The 27,922-nt window shown below is 48.2% G+C and overlaps 1 protein-coding gene across 1 annotated transcript; it reads left to right on the top strand.

The window, feature by feature from the left end:
• The first annotated feature begins 1,483 nt into the window (after positions 1–1,483).
• On the top strand, positions 1,484–21,290 carry LSG1 (large 60S subunit nuclear export GTPase 1). The gene is made up of 14 exons (XM_030575403.1): positions 1,484–1,744; positions 2,538–2,664; positions 4,802–4,922; positions 7,355–7,441; positions 8,401–8,487; positions 9,665–9,725; positions 12,245–12,421; positions 13,326–13,736; positions 14,030–14,131; positions 14,900–15,043; positions 15,423–15,546; positions 16,931–17,010; positions 17,506–17,676; positions 20,679–21,290. The coding sequence occupies exons 1-14, from the start codon at positions 1,655–1,657 to the stop codon at positions 20,856–20,858; spliced, it is 1,962 nt and encodes a 653-aa protein (XP_030431263.1). The 5' UTR covers positions 1,484–1,654; the 3' UTR covers positions 20,859–21,290.
• The last annotated feature ends 6,632 nt before the right edge of the window (positions 21,291–27,922 follow it).

The raw sequence follows: 27,922 nt of genomic DNA on the forward strand, positions 1-27,922 counted from the left end.
AGGAGGTTGCACAGGGGGACGGACGGACGGACGGAGGAGGAGGTTGGACGGGGGGGGATGGATGGATGGAGGAGGAGGTTGCACAGTGGGATGGATGGAGGAGGTTGCACGGGGGGTGGATGGATGGAGGAGGAGGTTGCACAGGGGGATGGACGGACGGATGGAGGAGGAGGAGGAGGTTGCACAGTGGAATGGATGGACGGATGAAGGAGGTTGCACAGTGGGATGGATGGATGGATGGATGGATGGAGGAGGAGGTTGCACAGTGGGACGGACGGATGGAGGAGGAGGTTGCATGGGGGGATGGATGGATGGAGGGGGAAGTTGCATGGGGGGATGGATGGATGGAGGAGGAGGTTGCACAGTGGGACGGATGGATGGATGGAGGAGGAGGTTGCACGGGGGGATGGATGGATGGATGGACGGAGGAGGAGGTTGCACAGTGGAATGGATCAACGGATGGAGGAGGTTGCACAGGGGGACGGACGGACGGATGGAGGAGGAGGTTGCACAGGGGGACGGACGGACGGATGGAGGAGGAGGTTGCACAGTGGAATGGATGGATGGATGGAGGAGGAGGTTGCACGGGGGGTGGATGGATGGAGGAGGAGGTTGCACGGGGGGTGGATGGATGGATGGAGGAGGTTGCATGGGGGGATGGATGGATGGATGGATGGAGGAGGTTGCACGGGGGGATGGATGGACGGATGGAGGAGGAGGAGGTTGCACAGTGGAATGGATGGATGGAGGAGGAGGTTGCACGGGGGGTGGATGGACGGATGGAGGAGGAGGTTGCACAGTGGGATGGATGGAGGAGGAGGAGGTTGCACGGGGGGACGGACGGAGATTGCACAGGGGGGCGGGTGGCTGGGCGGCTGGAGGAGGTTGCACGGGGGGTGGATGGATGGATGGAGGAGGTTGCACAGGGGGACGGACGGACGGACGGATGGAGGAGGAGGTTGCACGGGGAGATGGACGGACGGACGGATGGAGGAGGAGGTTGCACAGTGGGATGGACGGATGGAGATTGCACAGAGGGGCGGGTGGCTGGGCGGCTGGAGGAGGTTGCACGGGGGGTGGATGGATGGATGGAGGAGGTTGCACGGGGAGATGGACGGACGGACGGATGGACGGAGGAGGAGGTTGCACGGGGGGCGGGTGGCTGGGCGGCGGGGGGAGGGGGCGCCCGTGGGGACGGGCAGAGAACGGGGCTACGGGGACAGAGTCCCAGGCTCGGGCCCGGGGAGGGGACCACGCCTCTGCCAGCCTCCTCGCGCACGGCTCGGCCGTCCCGCAGCGCCCCCTGGCGGCCGGCGCGGAGGTGCTGACGGACCGTCCCCACAGGACCGACAGGATCCCGGAACGCTTCGCTCTGGGGACGAGTTTCCACCGGACACAGTAAATCATTGACGCGAACTGCCTGTACCGTTGCCAAGCCGCGCGGGGCCATGCTGAGGCTTCGGGGAGCTCGGTCTCCTTTCCGCGGGACGCACCAAGGGGATTGGAGTCCCCTGGGAGCCAGCCCTCCCCCAATGTGCATTGTCTCCCCAGTCATCCGACTTCCGGTTCACGGAACGATCACTTCCGGGGCAGGGACGGGTGCCGCTGGAGACCAGACCAGGAGGAAAGCGTTTGGGACAGCAGAGACCTTGGCATGGGGAAGAAGAGAAGCCCGGGACTGGGCCGGGCCCTCATGAAGGAGAGGAGCCAGGCCAAGCGGGGCAGCAGGCAGCCGGACTCCTGGGTAACGTGCCCGTCGCGGAGCGCTGGGCGCCGGCCAGGGCCCAGACTAGGCTCCGCGGACTCTATCGTCGCCGTTCTGCCCATCCCCCCCGGTGTGCCCGTCCCCCCCTGGGGAGCCCCCTCCCCCCATGGGGAGCAACCCCCCCCGGTGTGCCCGTCCCCCCCTGGGGAGCCCCCTCCCCCCATGGGGAGCACTCCCCCCGGTGTGCCCGTCCCCCCCTGGGGAGCCCCCTCCCCCCCGGGGAGCCCCCTCCCCCCCATGGGGAGCCCCCGTCCCCCCCATGGGGAGCACCCTCCCCGACGTGTGCCCGTCCCCCCCGGGGGGCCCCCTCCCCCCCGGGGAGCACCCCCAGATGTGCCCGTCCCCCCATGGGGAGCGCCCTCCTCCCCCGTCCCCCCCGGGGAGCCCCCTCCCCCCCATGGGGGAGCACCCCCCGGTGTTCCCGTCCCCCCCGGGGAGCCCCGTCCCTCCATGGGGGAGCACCCCCCGGTGTTCCCGTCCCCCCTGGGGAGCCCCCTCCTCCCCCCCCCCGGTGTGCCCAGACTAGCTGAGCGCTCAGAGTGTTGGTCCTGTGAAGTTGGGTCTCTCCTAGCCCGCAGGTCAGTGTGCTGAACACAGGGAGAATCACAGCGTGGGTCCCGTTGTGCTGCCTGTGTCCTTGGCAAGAACTGCCACCTGCCAGGCCAGTGCCCCGAATCCTCTAGGCCCAGCGTGAACATGCCATTGGGGGCTCTGACTTGGTGCTTATGGGTGTTACAGAGCAGCCTGACAACACATCTGCTTTTCTTTGCAGTTACATACAAGTGAGTTAAATGATGGGTATGACTGGGGCCGCCTCAACCTTCAGTCAGTGACAGAACAAAGCTCGCTTGAGGAATTCCTTGCTACAGCAGAGCTTGCAGGAACTGAATTTGCAGCTGGTAAGTTTTTGGCCACGCTAGAGACCCATCATGATATGATGATTTGAAATGTAAAAATATGTTGTGTATTAATAGGCATTAGTATGTTAAAAGTGGAGCATGTGGCTTCTGAGGCATTCCCTATGTTTTCGCATAAGCTGCTGTAGGATTACATAAGAACGCCCATACTGCATCAGACCTAAGGTCCATCTAGCCGTGTATCCTGTCTTCTGACAGTTTCCAATGCCAGCTGCCCCAGAGGGAGTGAACAGAACAGGTAATCATCAAGTGATCCATCCCCTGTCACCCATTCCCAGCTTCTGGCAAACAGAGGCTAGGGATACCATTCCTGTCTATCCTGGCTAATAGCCATTGATGGACCTATCCTCCAGAAACTTATCTAGTTCTTTTTTGAACCCTGTTATAGTCTTGACCTTCACAACATCCTCTGGCAAAGAGTTCCACAGGTCGACTGTGCATTGTGTGAAGAAATATTTCCTTTGTTTGTTTTAAACCTGCTGCCCATTAATTTCATTTGGTGACCCCTAGTTCTTGTGTTATGAGAAGGAGTAAATAACACTTCCTGTTTTACTTTCTCCACACCAGGCATGATTTTATAGACCTCTATCATATGCCCCCCTTAGTCGTCTCTTTTACAAGCTGAAAAGTCGCAATCTTATTAGTCTCGCTTCATACAGAAGTTGTTCTATACTCCTAATTGTGGTTTTATGGAAGATACTTTTCTCAACTACTTTTCTCAACTAACCTTGTTATCGTATTTAAAAAAAACAGGTTTGCTCAACAATACAGGCGAGTCTCATCTTACGTGCATTTAACATGCGCAAATTCAGCTTTGTGCAGTCGGCCAAAAAAAAAAGAGAGAGAGAGAAAAATAACAATTTAAATACTGTATCTGTAATGTGGACAATTCTGCCCACCATTACGCTCAATGTAATTTTGACTATACGCGATTTTCGCTTTACGCGCTGACAGTGGAATGTAACCCCAGCATAAGATGGGACTCACCTATATTGTTGAGCAAACCTGTTTTTTTTTTAATACGATAACAAGGTTAGTTGAGAAAAGTAGCTGAATAGATGTAATAGATTTTTGTAAGGTATTTGACTTATTACATAATGACATTATGATTAAAAAATTAGCACTATAAAAATTAATAGAGAACATCTTAAATTGCTTAAGAACTAGCTTACTGACCATGCTCAAAAAGTAGTTAACTATGGACAATCATCACTGAAGAGGTGTGTTTCTAGTCGAGTTCTGCAGGGCGCAGTATTATCCCTGGTTCTGTTCAACACTTTTGGTGCAAGTCTGGGGGTGGTCATGCGTATTTTGAAATAAGTGTCCTGTTTGATTTAATATCAGTTGGAAAAAGCTTGAATTGAGCTAAATTAAAATAGGGTACTGTTATTCCATATTGAGCATGCCCACCCACTGACTTCTACCAAAACAATGGAAAATGTACATTTAAAACCAACTTGGCTATTTCAGTGCAAGCTTGTGTGTAGAGCAGGCCTTATGTGAAATGTCTCATGGTATCAGTCCATCTCCTAATGGAACCAGAAGCACGTCGCACAAATACACGCCACACACAGAACGTTACTTTGCATTATTTGCAGAGAAGCCAAGGATTGAATGGGGACTAATCCTTTGTCCTAGGTGAAGGTTGAAACGTACTAGCAGAGGAGTGGGTGGAAAGCTTACACAGCTGCCATCTGCTTTCTGCGCTATTGTTAGAGGACTTCAGTCTCCCGGTACTATGAATCTCATGCCTTTCCCAAACAGTGAATTAGCATTAAAAACAATTCACTTTGAAAATAGTGTTAAAATCTCCCCAAAGGACTCAAACTATGTTTATCGTAATGGTCAACAACTGATGTAGCATCTGTAAACTGAAGCAGCATATGCTGTGTTTGCACAAATTCACAGTCAGAATTTGCATATAATTATTGGTTTCAAGTGAGCCCAGCAACCATTGACTGGTATGTAGTTGAATGGTTTTCACTGGAAAGGTTTCCTGCCAGCTTGGCATGTAATTCCTCCACCTTCACATGGGGGTTCTTTTATTGGAGCCCAGATCCTAACATCTGCACTTGCTGAGCATGAATGTTAATGGCAGGGTTTTTTCCTTTATAAACAGAGAAACTGAATATCAAGTTTGTTCCTGCTGAGGCGAGGACTGGCCTGCTGACAGCCGAAGAGACCAAAAATATCAAGAAACTCCATGAGGAAAACAGACAGTTTTTGAGTATACCAAGAAGGTAAGATCCAGCTCAGAGCAATACTGCAGTGTCTTCTCTGTTGAGTCTATTGGCATTTCCAGTGGAAGTTTCCTTTTATGGGGATTTACAGTTCAGCCATTATTATTTGCCACGTTTATTCTAACATTTGCACTTCACTGAAATGTTGTCCTGTTGCTTGAATTTTTGATCTGAATGTACCAGTTACATCACAGAAAACCTGCTATTGGTGCTGTGAGGGGTACCAGGCACCTCATGATGTCCCCTGGGTGGCAGCGCACTCTCAGTGTAACAAACCAGGGTCAGTGCTGGAGCACAGAGGCACAGCAACAGAGCAGTTAGTGTGCTTTTTTAAAAATAAGGTGAGGCACCAGGCAACTCAGAATACCATATACCGCTTTGGGAGTGTCCACCCTGGAGCTGGAAGGTTTTCACAGGATCCAGCTACACTGGAGGTGTAACTTCCAGCTCAGGTGGACATACCCGTGCTGCCTTTGATTGAACTAGCATGCTAAAACTCACAGCCATGGCTGCACGGGTGGTGGGATGGCCTTGCTGCCTCGGTACAATCCCATTGGAAATCCTAGCTCTGGTTTTGGGACAGCTAGCCATCTCACCGTGGTGCAGCCAGGCTACGATGCTGGTTTTAGCATGCTAGCTCAATCAAAGAGAGTGTGGACATTACACCTCCAGTGTAGCTGGACATTACACCTCCGGTGTAGCTGTCCAGCAGGCAGCATGTTTTGCACATACTAGGGTATGCAGTGTGTCCTAGTGGGTAGAGCACTGGACTAGGACTTAAGAGCCTTGGGTTCTGTTCCTAACTCAGCCACTGGCCTACTGGGTGACCTCAGCCAAGTCACTTCACCACTCTGTGCCTCAGTTTCCCCATTTTTAAAGTGGGGATATTGATACTGACCTCCTTTGTAAAGCGCTTTGCAATCTACTGGTGAAAATGGCTATATAAGAGCTAGATGATGATGAGATTGGTGGTATTGTTTGAAAGTGAGAAAATTTCAAACTATTTTTGTTTGTGTTTTGTATTTTTGTTGTTCATGACCATGTAAATCTGGGTAAAAGAGAATTATTCCCTCTTTACAAAAACTGTTGATTTCAGAGCTACTATATTTATGGAAGAATAATTTAGGTTTCATTCACATAATATTCTGTTGATGTGATTTCAGTAGGACACGTCCTGTTCTGTCATTTCATTACTACTATAATACTACTTCAAATATTAAAAAAAACAAAATGTTAAGCTAATAGGTTGACTTGCAAAACAGTCAGATAAATTCTTGGTTTAATGTAATACTCTATTTTTGAGCCACATCATGGTGCTCAAACATATATGCTATGTACTGAATTGTTAACTAACCTGTTAATTTAGTCTTTTGATTACAGTCACATGATAAAATAATTGGGTTTTGTAATTCAAGGGTAATAGCCCTCCACCTGAGTGCTTAGGTCTAAGGCCAAAGTGTGTAGTCGCAAAGTGCATTGGGTATGTGTGGAGACAAAAAAAGCTTTAAAAATGATTAATACAGTTTACTTTTAAACACAAATAGGGCTATTACAATATGGATAGATTTGTTTCTTATACTCTTGTTTGTTTAAAAACTCTTTAGCTCATCTACAATGTTGCAGTACAAGACCTTCCCAAGAACAGGATCCCTGTGCAACAGCTTCAGATTGTAAATCTTCCTTGCATGTGGAGTTAGTTCACTGCCTTCAGAATCTGAATCAGTTGCAGAATTGTGAATCATAGGAATTAACATTTAAGATAATTGAATGGAATATAAGAGTTTTAACACTGAGAAAGATGCAGGTGCTGCATTTTTAAAAGTCAGTTCGTCTTCAAAGAGGATTGTTAGTCTCAGCCACACTATTTGAGATCAGCCAGATAGAAGAGACTGTTAAACTTAAAAAGATCTAGAGGGAGAGACGAATCCCACATTCTTAAATATCCTATGCAATGCAGTTGAGGAAACTGGCCTTTTGAGTGAAGGATTATAATGTACAGACGCTCCCAGGCTTATGCAAGTGTTCCGTTCCAGAACGCCTTGTGTAAGTCGAATTTGCATAAGTTGGGAACGTATACCCGACAATTATGCGCCAAAAAAAGAAAAAGCTTACAGAACTTACGGAACTTTTTCCGTAAGTATGGATTTTCGTAAGTCGGGTTTGTGTAACCCGGGGAGCATCTGTAGCATGAAATGCATTTTTCTGTTTAATGTGCCCATCGCTTTTTGAAATGATATTTAAAGAGAACAAAGAATTGTTATACTTCCAAGGCTGCTAAAAATACATACCTGTACATAAGAACAACAACCAGTAAAATGCCTCTGAACTGTCCAGAGCAAGTGTTCTTTCTGACCATCCTTTTATTGGACAAATATAACTGAGAAAACATTCTGAAACACTGTTACGTTTCTTTCAATATATGATCTTTCTAGACCATACTGGGATAGGAGAACCAGTGCTGAGAAGTTAAAGCAAGCAGAGAGAGAGAGCTTTCTGGAGTGGAGACGACAGCTTGCTCGGTGAGTGTGCTACTCACGCTTAACACAACCAGTCAATGAGAATAGAGGAGGGTGGGTTTTCTGTATCTTTGTTAGAGCCCTAGGGACATGGGAGCATGTCTTTTGCTCCTGGTAAATACAGGGAAAAACTCTTGATGGTCTGTCACCACTATGGTCCTGGCCTGTCCTTATGACGAGTTTCCAAAAAGTACCTGTTATGTGCTGGTAATTATGAGCTTAAGAGTTTGGACCATATGTCATAAAATCCTAGCGATGTGGGGCTGGATGGGACCTTGAAAAGTCATTGAGTCCAGCCCCCTTTGCTGAGGCAGGCGCAAGTAAACCTATATATCATGTTTACATACTGCGGGTTTCTCCTTTTTTTCAAAAAATAAAATAAAATAAAGGAGGTTAATTTAGAATCCCTTCAGACTCCACGCTCTGAGCCGAAGCACAATGTCATACCCACACCCCTTTAGAGGAGGTGGGATAAGCACGTGTCTCCAGAGAATGCCAATGCTACTTCCGGTTTCTACAGGAGAGTGCTGCTCAAGAGAAATGTGAGGTGCTCACTCCCAGTGGGAGCCGAGTGGACCTGGTCCAGAGAGTAAGCTGCCAGGAATGGGCCCCAAGTGCATTTTTTGCACACGCCAACTAAGTGTATAGATAATGGGTGACACGGGGTAATTTCTTTGATCTGTTCTGATACCCCAGCTCTGAATTTTCCCAGTTTGTTTGCTGATGGAGTTGGCTTTTCTTTGCTGTGACCAGTTGCCATCACATCATCTGTGTACTAATGGCACTAAGATGGGTTTTCTTCAGGAGCTAAGATCTATTTAGAAACCTTGCAGAAGGGGCACCTTAATGTTTGGGTCCCTGCCTTTTGCAGATTGCTCAATGAAAGGCGAATGTGGTGTAATTCCAAGCAGACTTGGTGCTGTGTTTGCAGTCTAACATGATCTGCATCTGTTTCTCTCTAGGCTAGAGGAAGAAGAGAAATTGATTTTGACCCCATTTGAACGGAATTTAGACTTTTGGCGCCAGCTCTGGAGAGTCATCGAAAGAAGGTAATATTTATCGGTTTCTGTGTCACGGACGATAAAAATCATGACTTAGAGAGAGAGATCGTTGCCTTTTTTTTTGTTTTTAATTTAAATCAGATTTTTTTATTCACACATTGCTAGTGCTTTACTCCCCACTTCATAATGTGGACATTTTGTAACTATGAAGCTTCAAAACTGAAATGCTCATCTCTGCTGAAACATATCCAGGGCTTCATTAGCATCCTCACTGTGAGAACAGCACTAACTGAAACATATGATTGATAAGCAGATAGCCTGTGCTGTGTTTGCAACCAACTCCACCTTCCAATATATTGAACTTGCCTAAGTTAAGAAAAGTGAAATAATCATAGTTTGCAGTCTGAAGTCAGTGACTTGCACTTCTAAGTCACTTAATTGCATTTGAAAACCTCACCCTGAAACGTCTAAAATAGACTTAATAATGTAACTTTAGATTCCTATTTTTTAATATTTTGACCTGTGTGTATTTAAAAAAACTAACAAAGTGATTGTGAACATATTGAAGGACTAAGTACCTTTCCATTGTGAAAACTGCATTCAGTTTGTTTTGAAGTGACAAAGATTCTATGCCACTAAAAGCAATTTAAATACTGCCCCCTCACCCCCCACAATTCTAGGCCCCGATGCTGCAGACGCGTGCGCGCAAGCAGCCCACTAACATCAGCAACACCTGCAACCCTCTTTCAGTGGATTCCCCGATGGACCTGCCTTCTAGGCTGTCCGTTCAAAATCTTTTATCAGCTTTAACCCCCACCTCCCCACACACATAGTCATTTCACGGACTAGGGTAGTAGGAAAATGATGTGTACTGGAATAGTGGAGCACTTGAAAGTCAAGGTGAAGTGGAGAGTGGGCTCCTGGTCTAGGGCCTCTTGCCACTCAGAAGAAGATTTTTGGGGGCATTAACAACAACTTGGCATACACAGAAATAATCTTTCTGTTTGCTCTGCTTAGCTGAAACAGAAGAGCAAAGCCACCTGCCAGTTTAATCTCGTTTAGGCATTTAATTTCATTAGTAATTAACTTTGAGATTGTATCTCTACTGATTTTTCTGAAATTGAAAAATACTTCAGCAGCAAGGTCACAGTGATCTGCTCATTTCATATTGAGCTTATACAGAGAACAGCCAGTAAAAGGTGCTTATTGGCCTTTTATTTTGCAGTGACATTGTGGTTCAGATAGTAGATGCCAGAAATCCACTCCTGTTTAGATGCCAAGATCTGGTAAGTTAAGTGAAGCAGATATCTTTCTAAACTACTGTTGTTGTCTCAGTGCTAACTTTGACTGTATATAATTTTATGTACAGTGTAATTATATGGATTATACAGCATATAAGGGGTGTGTGTATATTAGTGTGTATATTATATACTCCTCTCAAAAGCAGTGTAGAATTAAAAAACAGTGCATTACTGTTATCCTAAACATTTAAAAGAAATATTGGGAATTTAAGGGCTAGTCTACCCTGGCAATGCTAAAATGCTGCCGCGGCAATGCTTTAACATGCCTTGTGTAGTTGCGGTGCTCTAAAAAACCCACCTCCATGAGGGGCGTAGCTACCAGTGCAGGGAGCGCGGCTGAATTGTCTACATGGCACTTTACAGCACTAAGGGCTTGTCTACATCACAAAGTTGCAGCGCTGGTGAGGGGGTTACAGCGCTGCAACTTAGGAGGTGTACACATCTGCAGGGCATCACCAGCGCTGCAACTCCCTGTTTGCAGCTCTGGCCGTACTCCCGTTTTGTCTGGGGTGTAGAGGATCCAGCGCTGGTGATCCAGCGCTGGTAATCAAGTGTAGGCACTTACCAGCGCTTTTCTTGACCTCCGTGGAATAAGCAGGTATCCCAGCATACCTGAGGAAGCCTCTGGTAATCAAGCTGGTCTCCTTCCCCGGTTTGCTCTCGCGTTCCCCGAACCCGAGCAAGCAGGTCTCCTTCCCTGCGGTTTGCAGGGGGGTTCGGGGAACGCGAGAGCAAACCGCGGCGAAGCTGGTCTCCTTCCCCGGTTTGCTCTCGCATTCCCCGAACCCCTGAGCAAGCTGGTCTCCTTCCCCGGTTTGCTCTCGCGTTCCCCGAACAAGCAGGTCTCCTTCCCTGCGGTTTGCAGAGTGGTTCGGGGAACGCGAGAGCAAACCGCGGCGAAGCTGGTCTCCTTTCCTGGTTTGCTCTCGTGTTCCCCGAAGCCCCGTGCAAGCAGGTCTCCTTCCCTGCGGTTTGCAGGGGGGTTCGGGGAACGCGAGAGCAAACCGCGGCGAAGCTGGTCTCCTTCCCCGGTTTGCTCTCGCGTTCCCCGAACAAGCAGGTCTCCTTCCCTGCGGTTTGCAGAGTGGTTCGGGGAACGCGAGAGCAAACCGCGGCGAAGCTGGTCTCCTTCCCCGGTTTGCTCTCGCATTCCCCGAACCCCCGAGCAAGCTGGTCTCCTTCCCCGGTTTGCTCTCGCGTTCCCCGAACAAGCAGGTCTCCTTCCCTGCGGTTTGCAGAGTGGTTCGGGGAACGCGAGAGCAAACCGCGGCGAAGCTGGTCTCCTTCCCCGGTTTGCTCTCGCGTTCCCCGAACCTCCGTGCAAGCAGGTCTCCTTCCCTGCGGTTTGCAGGGGGGTTCGGGGAACGCGAGAGCAAACCGCGGCGAAGCTGGTCTCCTTCCCCGGTTTGCTCTCGCATTCCCCGAACAAGCAGGTCTCCTTCCCTGCGGTTTGCAGAGTGGTTCGGGGAACGCGAGAGCAAACCGCGGCGAAGCTGGTCTCCTTCCCTGGTTTGCTCTCGCGTTCCCCGAACAAGCAGGTCTCCTTCCCTGCGGTTTGCAGGGGGATTCGGGGAACGCGAGAGCAAACCGCGGCGAAGCTGGTCTCCTTCCCCGGTTTGCTCTCGCGTTCCCCGAACCTCCGTGCAAGCAGGTCTCCTTCCCTGCGGTTTGCAGGGGGGTTCGGGGAACGCGAGAGCAAACCGCGGCGAAGCTGGTCTCCTTCCCTGGTTTGCTCTCGCGTTCCCCGAACAAGCAGGTCTCCTTCCCTGCGGTTTGCAGAGTGGTTCGGGAACGCGAGAGCAAACCGCGGCGAAGCTGGTCTCCTTCCCCGGTTTGCTCTCGCGTTCCCCGAACCCCCCTTGAAGCCGCCCAACAGCGCTGCACTATGGCCACATCTAACACCACTTGCAGCGCTGGTTGCTGTAAGTGTGGCCACTCTGCAGCGCTGGCCCTATACAGCTGTACTAATACAGCTGTAACAACCAGCGCTGCAAAATTTTAGATGTAGACATACCCTAAAACTTGCTGCACTCGGGGGGTGTTTTTTCACACCTTTAGTGAGACCGGTGACTGTAAATTGCCAGTGTAGACAAGCCCACAGAAACAGCAGCTATTTAACAGAAGCCTCTGAAATAAAATGTCCTGCAGCAACAAAATTGCAGACTTGATAAATAGAGAGTCAGCTTTGAGAGTCAGTACTCCAAGGTCTGGAGCCTTCCTGTGCCACACCTGGATGAGTATCTAGGGTATATTGTGTATGTAAATGCCAGCTGTGTCTGGCCCTTTGTATTGCAAATACCCACTTTGTGCAAGCAGTCCCAGTAACTGCATTTGCAAATCACATGCAGCTGTGTGCGGAATCCTTTGTAAATCAGCCCCTAATGGTAGAATTGTTGGTGAGCCTACGAAGGGTAAGTTGAAGCAGCCCTAATTTTACTTTCCTTGATGTTGGACTGCAGCAGTTTCCAAATCAGAATCCTGTCTAGTCCTTTTGTGTTCTCCAGGAATGTTATGTGAAGGAAATGAGCAGCGACAAAGAGAACGTCATTCTGCTAAACAAGGCGGATTTGCTGAGCAGAGAGCAGCGCGTGGCTTGGGCGCAGTTCTTTGAGAGAGAAGGTGTTAAAGTTGTGTTCTGGTCAGCCTTGGCAGAAGGCATGCGGCTGAGTGCTGAACCTAAGGTACTTAGGTCACTTTTTCACGTATGGTTGTGTGTCTGGTGATTCGGGAAGACTGAGACGTATGTTTTTCTTGCAGTCATGCTTGCCATAGTGTAACTGAACTCCAGAAAAAGAGGGGAAATACTGTCTTCCTTAGGGAAGGGTAACTGATGAGCCTCACTCTAGAGCAGGGGTTCCCAAGCTGTGGTACACGTGCCTCTGGAAGTACACGAGACATCTCGTGGGGTACGTGGGAGAAATTGGGTAATGGTAGCTTTTATTTATTTATTTACTTAATTTATTGCATTCTCATAGTAGGCTACTCAGATGAAGCTTTAAAACTCTGTGGAAATTTGTTATATAAAAATACGGTAGTTAATTTACTTCAAGATGTACAATGAGAACACAGATGCACAGAGACGCTGATGTACAGAGCCCTCACCTCCCATCACCATACAGCACGGGTTCAGTTGCCCAGCAGCTCTCCAGTCTAACTGAGCTCAGAACTTAGGGGTTTTTGGTTGTATGTCGCACTACACATATGTCTGTACGTAACAGTGAAACATGGACTGATGGCTCGAGAAAGGTAGCTTTAGGAACACACAAAGTATCAGTGATGAGAAGGGTGAGGGTATGCGGGCAGCTGGTAGATCTGGAAGGGGGAATGCAATAAAGTACTGAGCAAAGATGTGAAGCCACTAGAGGAAGGCATCTACTGAGCTCCAAACCCTCAGACCGCTGCCGACACAGGACTGTTGCATGGTTATCGGCAGTTTGCAGTAATCCTGTAAAATAGATAAGGGTGGTGAGAATTAATCTGGCTGCCTAGTTTTGTACAGTACAATAATTTTTCCCCACAGCACTGCTGCTGGTTATGTTCTGCCCTATCTCTGTTCCATTCATGAAACTCTCATTCTTTACCCAGGGGCTAGAACTTGAGGAGGCAAGTGACTCTGAAGATGGCAGGTCCGGTGAGGAGGAGCACAGGCCCCTGCAGAGCGGTGCAGAAAGCACAGTCAGGGGTAACACTCTGCATCTTGAAAACGGAGTCCTGGGTAGTGATGACGACGATAGTGATGAATATGAGGACTGTGAAGAGGAGGAGGATGCCTGGCAGACCTGTTCTGAAGATGATGATGAGGAAGAAATAAATGCCAATAACCGAAGCTGTATGGAAAGCAGGACTGACAGGGCTTTAGTGCAGAGCCCAGCGCCACTGCAGAGCAGGCACATCAGTAACTTCAGCCACCTGGTACAGAAAAACGAACTGCTAGAGATATTCAGAACGATACATACTGGGAAGAAGGTGAAGGAGGGAGAGGTCACAGTAGGGCTGGTAAGTTGGAGCTTGTACTCAAAATAGACTAATGTGGTCCAAGAGCCTTGCAGTGTGAAATGTACGCTCATCCAGAAGGCCCGTTTCCCATGAGGACAAAAACCTGGCAAGTGAAATCAGAAAGGAGTCAAAGTGTGGATCCATTTTAAGCACTGCAGCCTTGCAGCTTTCTACAGTACAGCTTTCAAACGGTGGTTAGATTGATGGCTAGCCCCTCTGCCAAACCACTATTAGTAGCTTAATAATGCCTCGCCTGATGTGACTGTCTTATCGATTCACTTTCTGCCTTCCAGGTGGGTTACCCTAATGTTGGTAAGAGCTCAACAATCAACACAATCCTTGGAAACAAGAAAGTGTCGGTGTCTGCCACGCCAGGTCACACAAAGCACTTTCAGGTATCACTGACGTGCTGGCATTTCACTCACCTGGCTGAAGAAAGCGTGATTGCAAGGGGCTTGCCCCCGTGACAGACACTGGGAGTTCTCAAGTCTCTGATCTGAATGCCATGTATTATTTTGACCTGCGCCAGTGTGGTTTAGGAATGTCTGATCATGCTCTCTGGCAGGGGTTCTCAAGCGTTTTCATAGAGTTGGCTACAGCTTAGAGAGAGTAACGCATGAAAGCTTCTGTTCTGATGGAAATATTTTCCATATTCTATTATAAATGTGGTACTTGGCCTTCCTCTCTCCATCAGCATGTGGCAAGAAGGGGTCCTCAGTCAGAAATAGGTACTTTAGATGTCTGAAGGTCAAGAAGCACCTTCCATAGCATGAAGTGCAGGAAGAGTATCTTCCTTGACTGTTCTGCTTTGCCCCCACTTTGATCGAATCTTTTCAGACTGCAAGGAAAAGCCTTCAGAGCTGTCACGCTTCTTTGTCCCTGGGAGTCACTGGTACATAGCTGGGTTCTCGTGGCTTTCTGTTCTTCTTTCAGCTGTCACCTTCATGCTGAGCAAAGTATAAGCTCCGGCTGGCCATCTCCATGCCACTACTGTAGTGTTGTGGAGTTTCTGCTCAATGAATCTTCCCCTGCACTTACTTTTTTTTCTCTTACTCTACCCACACCCAACTTGACTGTGATTTTTCTGCCTTTTTTGTTCCCTTTCCTTGCTTGGAACATACATCGGATGCGCTCCGTGACCTCTGCTTTTCTTTTCCTTGTAGACTCTGTATGTGGAGCCTGGCCTATGTCTCTGTGATTGTCCCGGTCTGGTGATGCCATCCTTCGTCTCTACAAAGGCAGAGATGATCTGCTGTGGAATTTTGCCTATAGATCAGATGAGAGACCATGTTCCACCTATCTCTCTAATATCCTTTGCTTGCAGTTTGGAAATGTTTGCACGTGTGTTTGGCATGTGGTAACACTTAAATGTGAAATATACGCATGCTAGCAGGGACTAAGGCTGTCTGGCCATATTTATTGAAGTCAATGGAGTTGACTGAGGGACAAAATAGACCTGTGTTTGTAGTCTTCTGCCTTTGTTCTTTTGAGTAGTGTTATTTTAAGATAATCCTCATTGTGGAGGCTCATGTGTCTTTCCTTTTTCAACCTATATAATCAAATCTGAAAGTCATTCTTTACTCTTAGAAGCAGAGTAGTCTCAGTGAGTAACCTAGAATACCTTTCGCCTGTGCAACTCATACATGCAGAACAGAACTCAACCTGTGGCTTCCTTCACTAGTTCACATTTGCCAGCATATCCCACGACATGTTTTAGAAGCAACCTATGGAATAAATATCATAAGACCCAGGGAAGATGAGGAACCAGATCGCCAGCCAACATCTGAAGAGCTGCTAACAGCATATGGCTGTGAGTGATGATACCCTAACCCCCCCTCGCCCTCTGCAATTCACTTAGCCGCTGAAGCATAGGGTTAAAATCAGTGTCACACTTGGGTGTCTCAGGTACTAAAACCCTCCTTGGACTATGAGGCCTTTGCTGGAGACCATGTGTAGATGGCTAATCCTCTATATGTGTTATAATTACTCGGGGGGGAATTCTGTGCCAAAAAATTATGTGCACAGTATTTTAAAATTCTGCAAAATTGTGCATATTTTATGTGTCAAAGTAACATTATAATCACACCAGTTTCAATTATTTTGGTAATTTTTTTTTTTCAAAATAACTGTCAGTAAGTATGTCTGTAACAATACAGACAACAAAAAAAATCCCCTAGGAGCAGAGAGTTAAAGAAACCCCTATGACTAAACAGTTCCTGTTTCTCTGTTATGCTTTTGTTGGGCGCCTCAGTCTGGGTGTGTCACACATGCCAGTTGGGCTCCTCTTGGGGAAAAACTCTGCCTCTTTGGTCTCAGACACCTGCAGCCCCTACGCTCCAGCTGCAGGATACCCCCACTCCTCCAGCCCAAACACTCCCTATCCCCGAGATCCGTGGGGTCCAGAGTGAGAAACCGCCTGGTGCTGGGTCCTGGGCTTGTGTGGAATTTCCTGCACTGAGCACCGCAGTTGCCGGATTTCCCTTGGCTGCTGGAGCTGGAGAGCTGAGCTCTGCTGGGCCAGCAGCCCCCACCGGCAGCCGGCAATTCTGCAGCACAATTTGTACAGAGAATAATGAAATTCTGCCTTGGGCACTGGTGCAGAATTCCCCCAGGAGTATAGAGTTATGCTTCACAAATTTGCTTCCTGCAGATGAACTAACCCTAATCAGAAGGCATTTACATAAAACATGCATATCTGAATAGTACCTGGCAATGACCTTGAACATGGAAGTTGGTTTGTGACACGCCTCCTGTTAGGTGCCTGATGCCAACACTCCCGAATCAGTCAGCAGGATCAATGTGAGCTAAATGCAACAGGTGTTTAGCTCCCTCTTCTGAGGACTGAGCGTACTTTGGTATGTTTAATCTTCTCTAGCCGAACAGTGGTTGGGTTTGGTGGGGTTGGCGAATCTCAGCATTTCCTTCGGACTAGAGTGCTTCTAGCTGCCCCTTGCAATCAACAGCGTTCCCCACACCTGGTGCCCGCTTTCATCTCCCATTCGCCGCTCTTCCGAACAAGCCTAGCATCAGACTGGGATTTGGAGAGGACATGGGCTTTTTCTGAAAAGAAAGGACTGCACTAGTGACAGCAGTATCTGCTGCATAACTCTGGGTCTCTCTTCCCTTGATAGACTGTTCAGAGAGTCTGCTGTAACAGGTCTCTGAATTTTAACCTTCTGCTGCCTTTCTCCCAGATATGAGAGGATTTATGACAGCGCATGGGCAGCCGGACCAGCCAAGATCAGCTCGTTATGTGTTGAAAGATTACGTCAGTGTAAGTTCTCACTGCCGCTGTTCTCTATCCTGCTCAAGCAGCTCTGCCTTTGGGGGATGAAGGAGCACGATACACTGAAGTGTTTCTTTAGCCAAAAACCTATAATCTGGGCTTTTTACTCAAAAAGAGACTATGAAAAGAAGGGCTCCCTGCTGCTGACAGTTAGAAAGGTGGCTTTGTGTGTGATGGCAGAACAAGACACACTAGACAGCTCGTTCTAGCTGGAGAGGAAGGAGTATCTATAAAACAATACATAGTTGGAAAGAGAACTTGTTGTGGTTAGTAGGCCACGCACTGACTGGCCTTATGATGACTGCAGTGCCCAGAACCTTGACAATAATAATCCTTTGCACTTCTGTAGCCCCTTGCATTGGATGAGCCTTGTTAGAGCTCATGGCACCATTGGGAGGTCTGTATTGTACCCTCTCAGGCTCGGGCTGTGAGATTCGTGCCATGAGGATGAAAGCCATTGATTGATTGATTTGATTTTTACAGGGTAAGCTCTTGTATTGCCATCCTCCTCCTGGCATTGACCCAAACGACTTCCAACACCAGCACGAAAGATACACGCAGCACAGAGCTATGCAGGGCAATGCAGAAAAGCCCCAAAGGAATCAGAACACAAAACAAATTGAGAATGTGGTGGACAAAACATTTTTCCACCAGGTAAGTTCTGGAGTAGTTGCCTTAGAGACCTCTATGCTAGTAGCAATTTGTCAGCATCTTTAGAGTGTAACCAAAAAAAGTCCATGGAGGATGTTAAACAGCAGCTACAACAGTTAGACATTTATAAAGTGACAGGTTTGGCTAACTAGCATCCAAGAATTTTAAAAGCCTTGGTGAAGGAGCACTCTGGCCTGTTAATGTTGACATTTAATGTCTTGGAACTCTGGAATTTCTTCTTTAAGTAGTTTCCCTGTGGGTGGTCCACGGTAGATACCGTAGCACCTGCGCCGGGGATCACAGATTAGTAGCACATGCACTCCTCCCCGTCTCGAGCCGTGAGTGGCGTCTGTATAGCGCTGTGTAGTCCAACTGCCCTCTGTTCCTTCTCAGCCGCTGTTGCGTGTGGTTTGGAATCCACAGCAGAGCCCTTCAGACATCTGTAGCCTTAGTAACAGAAGTGTTTCCATTATAACGTGTTATATCTTAGCCGTTTCCTTTTTTTTCTTCCCCCAATTTAAAAAAAAATCTGTTGCTCTTTCCTCCCCGTTATTCTTTTGCTTAGCGTAGGTTTCTTTTTCTATGCTTTTGTAAGCTGTCCCTTCTCAGGGTTACACCCAGATCCCCTGGGTTCAAGAGGTGCTGCTCTTGTCATGAGACCGTTCCTGTCAGTGACGGTTCACTCCCAGTACATATGCTGTCTTGGGGAGGGACGTCTCTCAGAAGTGTACTCACTGCCTCAAATGAAAGGACTGAGGACTGAGACTAATTCTTTCACTAATGGAGAGCTCTCATTGAGACCAGGGTCTGAGGCTGGTCGTAACCTCTCCTACGCAGCGGTCACCATCGGCACGATCATCAGCCTACCCTCATTCACTACGTACCACCAAGAGAAAATCCACTGTCTCCTACCCAAATGAAAAGAAGTGGGCCACTAGCTCACCCTTTAAGGAGCCGCCTCAGAGAAAGGCATCCCCTGTGAGGTCAGTAGCCTCAGTGTCTTCAGGGATGAGACTTAGCAGGCGACCATCTGAGCATCTCCAGAACTGGCACTGAGAGGTCCAGGGACCCTAAACGGGCAGGACCACAGAGAGAAGCACTGTCTTTCAGACCGAGAAGGACTCTACAAGAATTTTGGAACCGGTACCACTTGTCTCAACTAAAACAACTTTGAATGCTTCCGCACCGAGCAAGCCCTCAACAGTGAGGTGATCCTTGGCTCCATCTACTGGCTGCTCAAGAGTATACACTCCATCCTCAGCACCGGCAATGCCCCCAATCTCTACACACCCACCAGTGCCGATGATGCTCCTGCTGGTACCACAGGAGTTAGATAGCCAAGGGACCTAATAGTCTCTAACATCCCTGAGTTGTCACTTCTCTGTAGCGAGCTGTCTGCACCTCATGTCTCTTCCCCAGAGACACAGTACCACTCTCCTTCACCACCCTTCTCTAGCGAGGAAGAGGAGGAGGAAGATGAGAAGTATTCCATTACTTCACGCAGCCCTGCATCATATCAGGACCAACCACACAGAGCATCATCTTCTTGTCCGTGATACTGTCGGAGAAAAACTCAGTTCTTGCTTTTTGTTTGGGTGCAGCAGAGTCAGATACTTTATTCTGTTTAGCAGCTACAACAGGGAGAGAGTGCACTAGGACAAAGGGTCTCCCCTTCCTAGACAGGTCTCTCAACAGGTAAACAATTACAACAAGCATTTATACTTTTGTTACAGACAATAATAAGCAACAGCTGCATTTTGTTTATACATAGGTCATCCTGATATCTTGTTTTTCTCACTTCTGAGAGACGCCAGTCTACCTACACATTATCTACACAAGGTCAAAACAACTTCTCACACAGTTCTTTTCTGCTCGCCTCACACAATCCTCGCTTCTACAAATCTTGCGTTATTAGGGTTACAGCTAGCTTAACTCTTGCTAACAAGACTGTCATGCATTAAGATCCCCTACAAATCCCTGTCAGTTCTTTCTGTACTTCCACAATACCCAGAGACCAGAAGTGAACCAGGTCCCTGGTATGGGCTCCCCAAGGATGCAATCCCATAACAGTTCCCCATATTAGCCTTTTTGGGATCCAGGGACTGCATATAGGGTGCATTTTCCCAAACCACCTGCAGAGCAGAGTCAGACACAAATGAGATCTCTGTCTTCATCAGTCTCCAGGCGGCCTGAGACAGAACAAGAAGTGCTAGAGGAACAGGAGGAATAGGTTACACCACCAACTCACTTCTCCTCATCTTTCTCCCATGATGAGGCTATCATGACACCACCTCCAACATGGGCAGACGATTTTAGACAGTTCCAGGAGCTGCTCCGCAGGTTGTGGACTCTCTCCAGGTCCCTCTGGAGGAAGTCAGAGAGCAACAGCACAAGTTGCTTGACATCTTGCAAGCTCTACATTGGCAAATACAGCATTCCTGATCAAGAAGGCCTCGCTGGACCCTGCCCAGGTGATCTGGCAGACCGCAGTGTCCATAGCACCCACCTGCAAGCGAGCAGACAGAAAATACTGTGTCCCCGCTAAAGGCATGGAATTTCTTTTTTCTCACCCTACTCCAAAACCCTTGTTGTCAACATAATACAGGAGAAGTTCATAGGCCCAAACAGAGCTACCCATGTGCTGGGCATTACACGATGGGCAGGAGCACAAACGAATCCCAGCAGAGTGTTGCTCTGCAAAGGCCATTACAGCCCAATGACTGAAGTAGACCACTGCAATCCCAGTGTGCCCCTAGGCAGGGGTCTGACCTATGGCCCTCTGGGGCTCTGTCCCTTGCACTGCTAGGTAGGAATTCCCGGCAGACTTTGGCTCTGCTGTGTCATATGACACCATTCCCCCTTTGCCAGAGAGACCTCTGCAGCTCTGGATGTGCCTCCTAGCATCTCAATTGGCTTATGCCTGATGTTAAAATTAATGTGTTGTAATTTAATCTACAATTAAATGCCTCCATGCTTACAAGTTTGCAAATATTTATTGTTTTTAGGAAAATGTCCGTGCTCTGACGAAAGGTGTCAAGACTGTGATGGGATATAAACCTGGCAGCGGGCCTGTGTCTTTGGCTGCATCCAGCTCTGAGAATGTCAGAGAAAAGCCCTGGAAAAAACATGGGAACAAAAACAAAAAGGAGAAGATTCGCAGAATCACCAAGCACCTAGATGCATAGCTGTGGCATTCGCCCTAGGCACTTGCTGCCAGGCCGGAGATCGCAATATGTCCTACATCTTATGCGCGCACTGAAGCAGAAAGGATAAACCAGCATCAGTGTTTCACTTTGGAAATCTGACTGTGCTACAGGCTGCTTGGGGCAGGTGTGTGAGGTCAGACTCTGCCACACAGAGAAAGAAACAAAGCTCCCTGCTAACCAGCAAAGAACTTGCCATTGGTCTTGCCTGGAAGCAGGTCAGTTTAGGCTTTTGATTGCTCCAGAAAAGTCAGTCCTTTGCCGAGAGTGGTTGAGTCATTTTAGGAGTATGTCAAGCTTCCAAACAAAACCTATTTTATAGCTGTGTAAGGTTAAACAAAAACCTGTACAACTGACTAAGAAGTTGAATAATTGAATCTTATTGGATAAAGTTTGTTACATTTGAGACACTTTCATCTGTCTCCCTTTTTTATCTGTTCTGGTAAATTCTGGCAGAACATAAATTAATGTTCAAAAAATTGTCATGAATTTTTTTGCTATTTAGTTCTGGCAGCAGGAATGGTATATCTGTATTAAAGCTACTCCCTGCTTGCTGCTTGGCCTGTGTAACGTTCAGTAGAGTTTGTCTCTGGAAACTTCTGTCAGTTTACTGGGAAAGTAAAGAGCAGGAGATTCATTTAAACTACAATATAGAACCATATTTCCCACACCTCTGAGAAGCAGAGCGAAGGCTTAGGGGAGTTGGGTAACAGAGGACCTGAGGGGAGAGGGAAGTAAATTGCTGGGAAGGAGTCTGGGTGTGGGTGGGAAAAGAACAGAACAGGTTTTGGGGGTGGGTGGGAAGGGATTGTTGGGGAGCTTATCCCATGCAGACCCTGGCTGACCCCTAGCCTCTCCCATTCAGTCAGGCACATCTTTCCCATCCCCATGTGTCTCTGTGTCCCCACCCAGCCTCCCCTGTCCCTATGTAGCTCTGCACCCCCTCCCCATTGCCATGTTTCTGTGCCCCCACCCAGCGACTCCCGTCCCTATGTAGCTCTGCACCCCCTCCCCATCGCCATGTGTCTCTGCACCTCCACTCCATGCAGCCCCTGGCCCAGTCTGTCCTCCCACACTAGCCCTTATGAGCCCCTGTCTGCTGCCCCGCCCCAGCACCCCATGGCTGCTGGCCCGGCCTGACGAAGAAGCCAGGCACTTTCTCTTCCCCCGCTGCAGCTGGGGCTTCGGGCTGTCCCCACCGCGCCCTCTGGTGGGCAAGAGGCAGAACTGCAGACGTGATTTTCTGCTGGGAGCTGCTGCTGTGCGTGCACCATAGCGCCCTGGGGTGGGCAGTAGGCAGAACTGCAGCAACATTTTGGCAAAAGCTTTTTTCTGCACCAAAAGAAATAGAAATCTGCGGGGCTCATTAATTATACGCACGCACAGTAGCACAGATTTCCCCCAGGAGTAGGTATTGGACTTTGTTTGATCCACCTTACACCTGAGGATCTTACACCCCTTCATGAACATTGATGGCATTAGTGAGGGGAATTGCCCTCTTACGTAGTGAAGTATCACTGCCCCATGGTACATCTGTGGAAATGGACACTTCACTACAGTCAAGATGATCCTCAACTACCTAGTTCAGGGAGGCCAAAGAACTAACTGCTCAGGGCCCTGTATGTTGAGCGCCTCTCAAATGTAAAACTCACAGTATAATCGGTATTCTAAGACAGCATCCCCTAGAGAAAGATGGGTACATGGAACAGCCTTCTGTGGCTTGGGTCCCTGAGAGATGTTAAAAGCAGCTAGAAATAGGTTTTTGCCTTGAAGCTTTCATTGCTGAGAAGCTGAGCTCCAGGATGAAGCAGCTCTTTTGAAGCGCAGTGGAGAACTCCATGTCAGAGGTGTAAGAAGAGGTGATGCTGGCGGTGCAGATGTGTGAGCAGCAGCACAGACTAGCTATGCTCCACAGGTAGCCATCTCTGCCCTGCTAATACAAATGTGTTCTTGAGAGTGGGAAGGTCTTGAGAGGTCTCTTAATGTGGGGTGACCATGTTGAGGCTTTTCCAGTAGCAAGCAGCGAAGGTGCTGAATTTTCTATCCTCCAGTGTGAACTGAATCTAGGAATGCAACGTAGTGAAATGGGCTTAATGATTCTATTCTCAAGCGATTGCTTCAACGTCTGCTAAGTGCAGAAGCCTGTAACACAGTGCTGATGCCACAGTGATGTTCCAGTGGACAAGACCCTGGATTGTGAGTCAGGAGAGCTATGTTGTGTCTCTAGCTCTGCCACAGACTCTGTGGGCTTGTCTGCACACAGTCTTGAACTGGTTTAGTTAAACCAGTGCAAACCCCCATGTGCACCTACTTTGGTTTAAAACTGCTAAGCTCTGTTTAGCTTGTCCTGTGAATTTACAATATAAAGTGTCCACAGACACAACTGCATTGATTTAACCCTTGCTACAGAGGCTATTCTGTTGTTATGAAACCTGGACACTGAGCTCTGATCTCTGCGTGTGAGAGGAGGCGTTTTAAATCACACCTTTAGTTAAACTGGTGCAACTGTGTGTGGAGACCAGGCCTCAATTGGCCCTTGACTAAATCATGTCACTTACCTGCTCCTTAGTTCCCCTCTCTGTAGAACAGGGGTGATACTTCTCTCCATAAAGTGTTTTGAGATCTATAGATAAACGGTGCCATAAAAGTCATGGAGAATCTAGAAATATCTCGGTGGATTTCTCAGATTCAGGTTGTGGCATGTGTAGGGCATGATCAGATCGTGGCTCAGGACAATGGAACATCCTGCTCTTGCCAGTGCTGGCAACTTGAACCCAAAAAGTGCTTAATTGTATTAAACTGCGCATGTAACAGGGTGGCCTCCTCCTAAGGTCCAGGAAGCCAGGAGCAGCTCTAGACATTTCGCCGCCCCAAGCATGGCGGCATGCCGCGGGGGGCGCTCTCCCGATCGCCGGTCCTGCGGCTCTGGTGGACCTCCCGCAAGTGTGCCTGCGGAGGGTCCGCTGTTCCCGCGGCTTCGGTGGACCTCCACAGGCACGCCTGCAGGAGGTCCACCGGAGTTGCAGGACCAGCGGACCCTCTGCAGGCATGCTGCCGAAGGCTGCCTGCCTGCCTGCCGCCCTCGCGGTGACCGGCAGAGCGCCCCCTGTGGCATGCCGCCCCAAGCATGTGCTTGGCGTGCTGGGGCCTGGAGCCGCCCCTCCCTGGAGCTAGAGGCCACTCTGTTCAGTAGGCCCATCTATGCCATAATTAGCTGCCTCCCGGCCTGTGGGTGCTGAACGAAGTGGTGTCAGATCACAGCCTGAAGCTTGGGCCTCATAAAAGAGAATAAAACACAGTTTAGTGGAGGAACCACAGAGAGCAACCTGGGCTCCTGTGGAAGGCCATGAAGTAGAGTCTGCAAGGACTCAGGGAAGTAGCCTGGATGTCAGCACCCTAATGCAGAGTATAGAAGACAGACAGGTAGCCCTGAGTGCGGAGACCATGAGAGGGACTCTGTGGAACCCCATGAGAGTCCAAGCTCCATCCCAGAGGAGAGAGACTTAAAGGGAGCCTGGAAGGTAGGTGGAGGAGGAATCCCTGGCCACAAGGGGGCGCATGGGAGTCAAGTGCCCCTGTTTGTGTGACATTACAAATAGCTTTAGGTACGCCAATGACCGTGCTATGGGATGCTCAGAGACAGATGATCCCACTCAGGCGGACAGGGGAGAGAGCTGAAAGGAATCTGCAAAGAAGACAGACATCTTGGTTGAAGTGCTCTGGTCATGGTGTTACAAAGCTATTTCTGACTATTGTAGAAGGTAAGAGAGAAATGTGGTTTTCATGCACCACATCAATCTAGGGGCTAATCTCGTGCTCTGAAGAGGGGAAAAGAGCAGGCTCTGAATTGCCTGCTAATGAGTACAAATCCTGTCCCCATTGTAAACAAAGAGTCGTGAAATGTCACAGGTACTTGACAGTAGAACTGCTGTTTCGGCCTCAGCCCACATCTTTCCCTGTAAGAGACTTTTAAACTTCGTCACAGTGCTGGCAACTTGAACCTGAGTGAAAGTGCTGCTGGATGCATGACAAGATGCACAATGAATTTCAGACTGACAGACCGGCCGGAAGGACAATGTTGTGTGTGTCTTTTTTTAGCTAAGGAAGCAGAATTAAAGTAACACTGCGCTGATGTACGGGCTCCGAGGCTGCTGAGAGCTGCAAAGATTGAGTGTCTCACAGGTGTGCTCCTCCAGCTACTGTCTACCTGTGATATACTAAGCAGGACCATTCTTCTGAAGACAAAAGAAGCTGTAAGATATTACAGCTCACTTCACAACCACTGTGTGGCAATTGCACCAGGACATACCCTCGTGCTTGGCTTTTGTGGGAGAACATGCTGCTTATTTTAAGATGCTCTTTACTAATGAAGAGACATGAAAGCTGAACAAAGGGCACTTCCTCTGCAGTGATTTGCCTGTATCATTGATGGCCACAGGACAGGAGGCACTCCTGCTTCTTTGGAGCAAAATAATTTCACTGTGTGAGTGTTTCATTCATTCAGTGGCCAAGATTATTTGCTGAATAATTTCTACACATAAATCTTGCTTTGTAGACTGTCCATGAGCAGTTCTGCACCTGTATTCAACACCTGAAATTCAGGCTGTGCCAACTAGATGTACAGGTCACGTGCTATTGTTCCAGCTCCTTGATTTCCAGTTCCGGATTTCTGCAGCAGCTGCTCACTTTGACAAGTTCCAGCTTCACTTCTACAAAGGTACAGGTGGGCACGTGCATGCACACAATCAAAATTCACTTTCCACAAACATTCCTGCCAGTGACTGCAATCTCTACATTATTTACAGTAAATGAAGGCAGAAAAGGTGCAGATGTGGGCAGAGTGAATGTAATGAATAATTAATTATTCAGAACTGTGTGCATTATTTACTCAGCTCCATTGTACATCAGCTGTTGGCTTGGCACTGTATGCAGGAGGGGGCACAGTCGTGCCCAAGGATTTCCCATACACTACAGTCCAGATGCAGAGATTACAGGAGATAGTCCCGTCTCGTGTTTAATGTAATGCTGGTGTTGGGCTGGTATAACAGGCAGCTTTGAGCGCAGCAAACAAGCAATACATGTAAATCAACATTTTTCTTGCTTTATCTTTTTCTTCTGCTGCTGGACCAAGTTGTCCCCTTCCTTCTTGCTGAGTACAACTGCCTTGTCCTGGTGACAGCTCAGATTTAGTTTCTCTCAGCAGGTGCCAAGCATGAGGTGATGCAAAGATGGATCCTAGGGTGAGAGTGAATATACAAGGGGTGGGATGGTGCTAGATCACTGTCCCCATTGCTTTCATTTTTAAATAAATAAAGATGCCTCTCGTGTGTGTGACGTGAATCTGCTGCGTGTGAGCCATGCTGTGATGTACTGAATCGGCAAGGACAGTTCACGCACTCCGGGAGCTCTATACCACTCCCCTCAAATTGTCACAGTGAGGGGTTGATTCTGAAGCCTGTTGCGTCAGACATGTCCAGTTATTCTAGGACTGTGGATGGAGTAGGAGGGGGGGAAATTTGGCATTTTGCCATACAGGAACACTTGTTTTGTCTCAAATTGTGAGCAAGTGCACATTGCAAAGATTCTGGTGGAAAAGAAGTTTCAAAATTTGACTTGAAACATTTTGTTTCAACATTTCTGGGCAAAACGTTCTGACATTCCCCAACTCGAAGTGTTTTGGTTTAGTGAACTGACTCGCCATGCAGTGTTCTGAGTCAGTTCAATACTAAACCCCACTTTTCCCAATAGTAGTGCATTGCCTCATGAGAGTTCTAGGTTAGGAAACTGACGGTACCATTTTCCCCTCAGTGCCAGGCTACCTGGTTCAACTACCTCTCCCATAATGTACCGCAAGACACGTAACTCCCAGGGTGTGCCATGCAGCTCTGTCAGGGAACTCCACATTGTAGTATGGGAGTTGTAGTCCTCCAGCCAATAGAAGTGAATGGAAGTCTGAATTACTATCCTATGAGGCAACTTGTTGATAGGGAAACTCAGATTGATTTATTTAAACTGATTCAAAACTAAATTTTTCAAGTCAGTTAAAAAATAACTGACCTGAAATAAAATGTCTTGATTTTCCTGATGGAAAACTGAAGATTTTTAGTAAAATCAAAATTCTCCTGCAGAAAAATTGGATTTTGTGGGAGGTGCATTTTCTGTCATCATGACTTTCTGACAGAATGTTCTGGAATGGCTCCAGAGCAGAGTCTGAACTTAGTTCTGCCTCCCCTAGTCCGGCCCCTGCCTGTAACTTTGCAATTGCAGATGGTTTCTGAGGGAGAAGGGCCTGAAGTGTCAGTTAAGGAAGTGGAAAAGCAGGAAGTGAGGGCGTTAACGCTGCCAGGGAGTGAGCATTGGCAGCTGTCCGGGCAAACTCCAGTTCCTATATATAAAAGCACCAGGTGTGAGAGGCTCGTCACACAAACCAGCAAAACAAAGTGCTTGGCAGGAATCTGTAAAAAGCGGCAATATTTCTTTGCTCAAGGCACAGTGTCCACCTAGCAATGGGACCCACCCTGTCCTCACCTTTTCCTTCCATATGCTAGATATAGCTACAAGCTTTTATGGCTCTTTCATTATACCACTGGAAAAACCTGGTAAATAGCAATAACATTAATATTGTACACTGCTCTAGTGCCTTCTAGGCTGAAGGATCTCAAAGCATTTGACAGACCCTGTAGTACTTGCTCCCATTGAAGTAAAGGAGTGAGGACGTTAAAATGTGGCCCTGTATGTGCCCAGCCTGGGGGAGGATATCACCCAGCACGCCCCCTGCACAACTGGGGTAGAGAGCAAACTTTGGCCAATCATCTAAATGGACTGGCCTGCCCCAAAATACCTGAAAGTGACAGGTGTTTGTACTGTGCTCATCTGTTCTCTGAGGACATGCAGTGTCCTTCGTGATGGCAGAGGTTGGGCAACTGCGTGGGGCAGCAAACACCTAGGGACTAACTCTTCTTTCAGGGGCATCAACGGACCCATGCACATGTTCCCTGGCTCCATGGCTGGCACCCTGAGCATTGTATTTACCCAGGTCCTGGCTT

The sequence above is a fragment of the Gopherus evgoodei genome, chromosome 9 (genome assembly GCF_007399415.2).
Source record: "Gopherus evgoodei ecotype Sinaloan lineage chromosome 9, rGopEvg1_v1.p, whole genome shotgun sequence".
In the NCBI taxonomy this organism is placed as follows: Eukaryota; Metazoa; Chordata; order Testudines; family Testudinidae; genus Gopherus; species Gopherus evgoodei.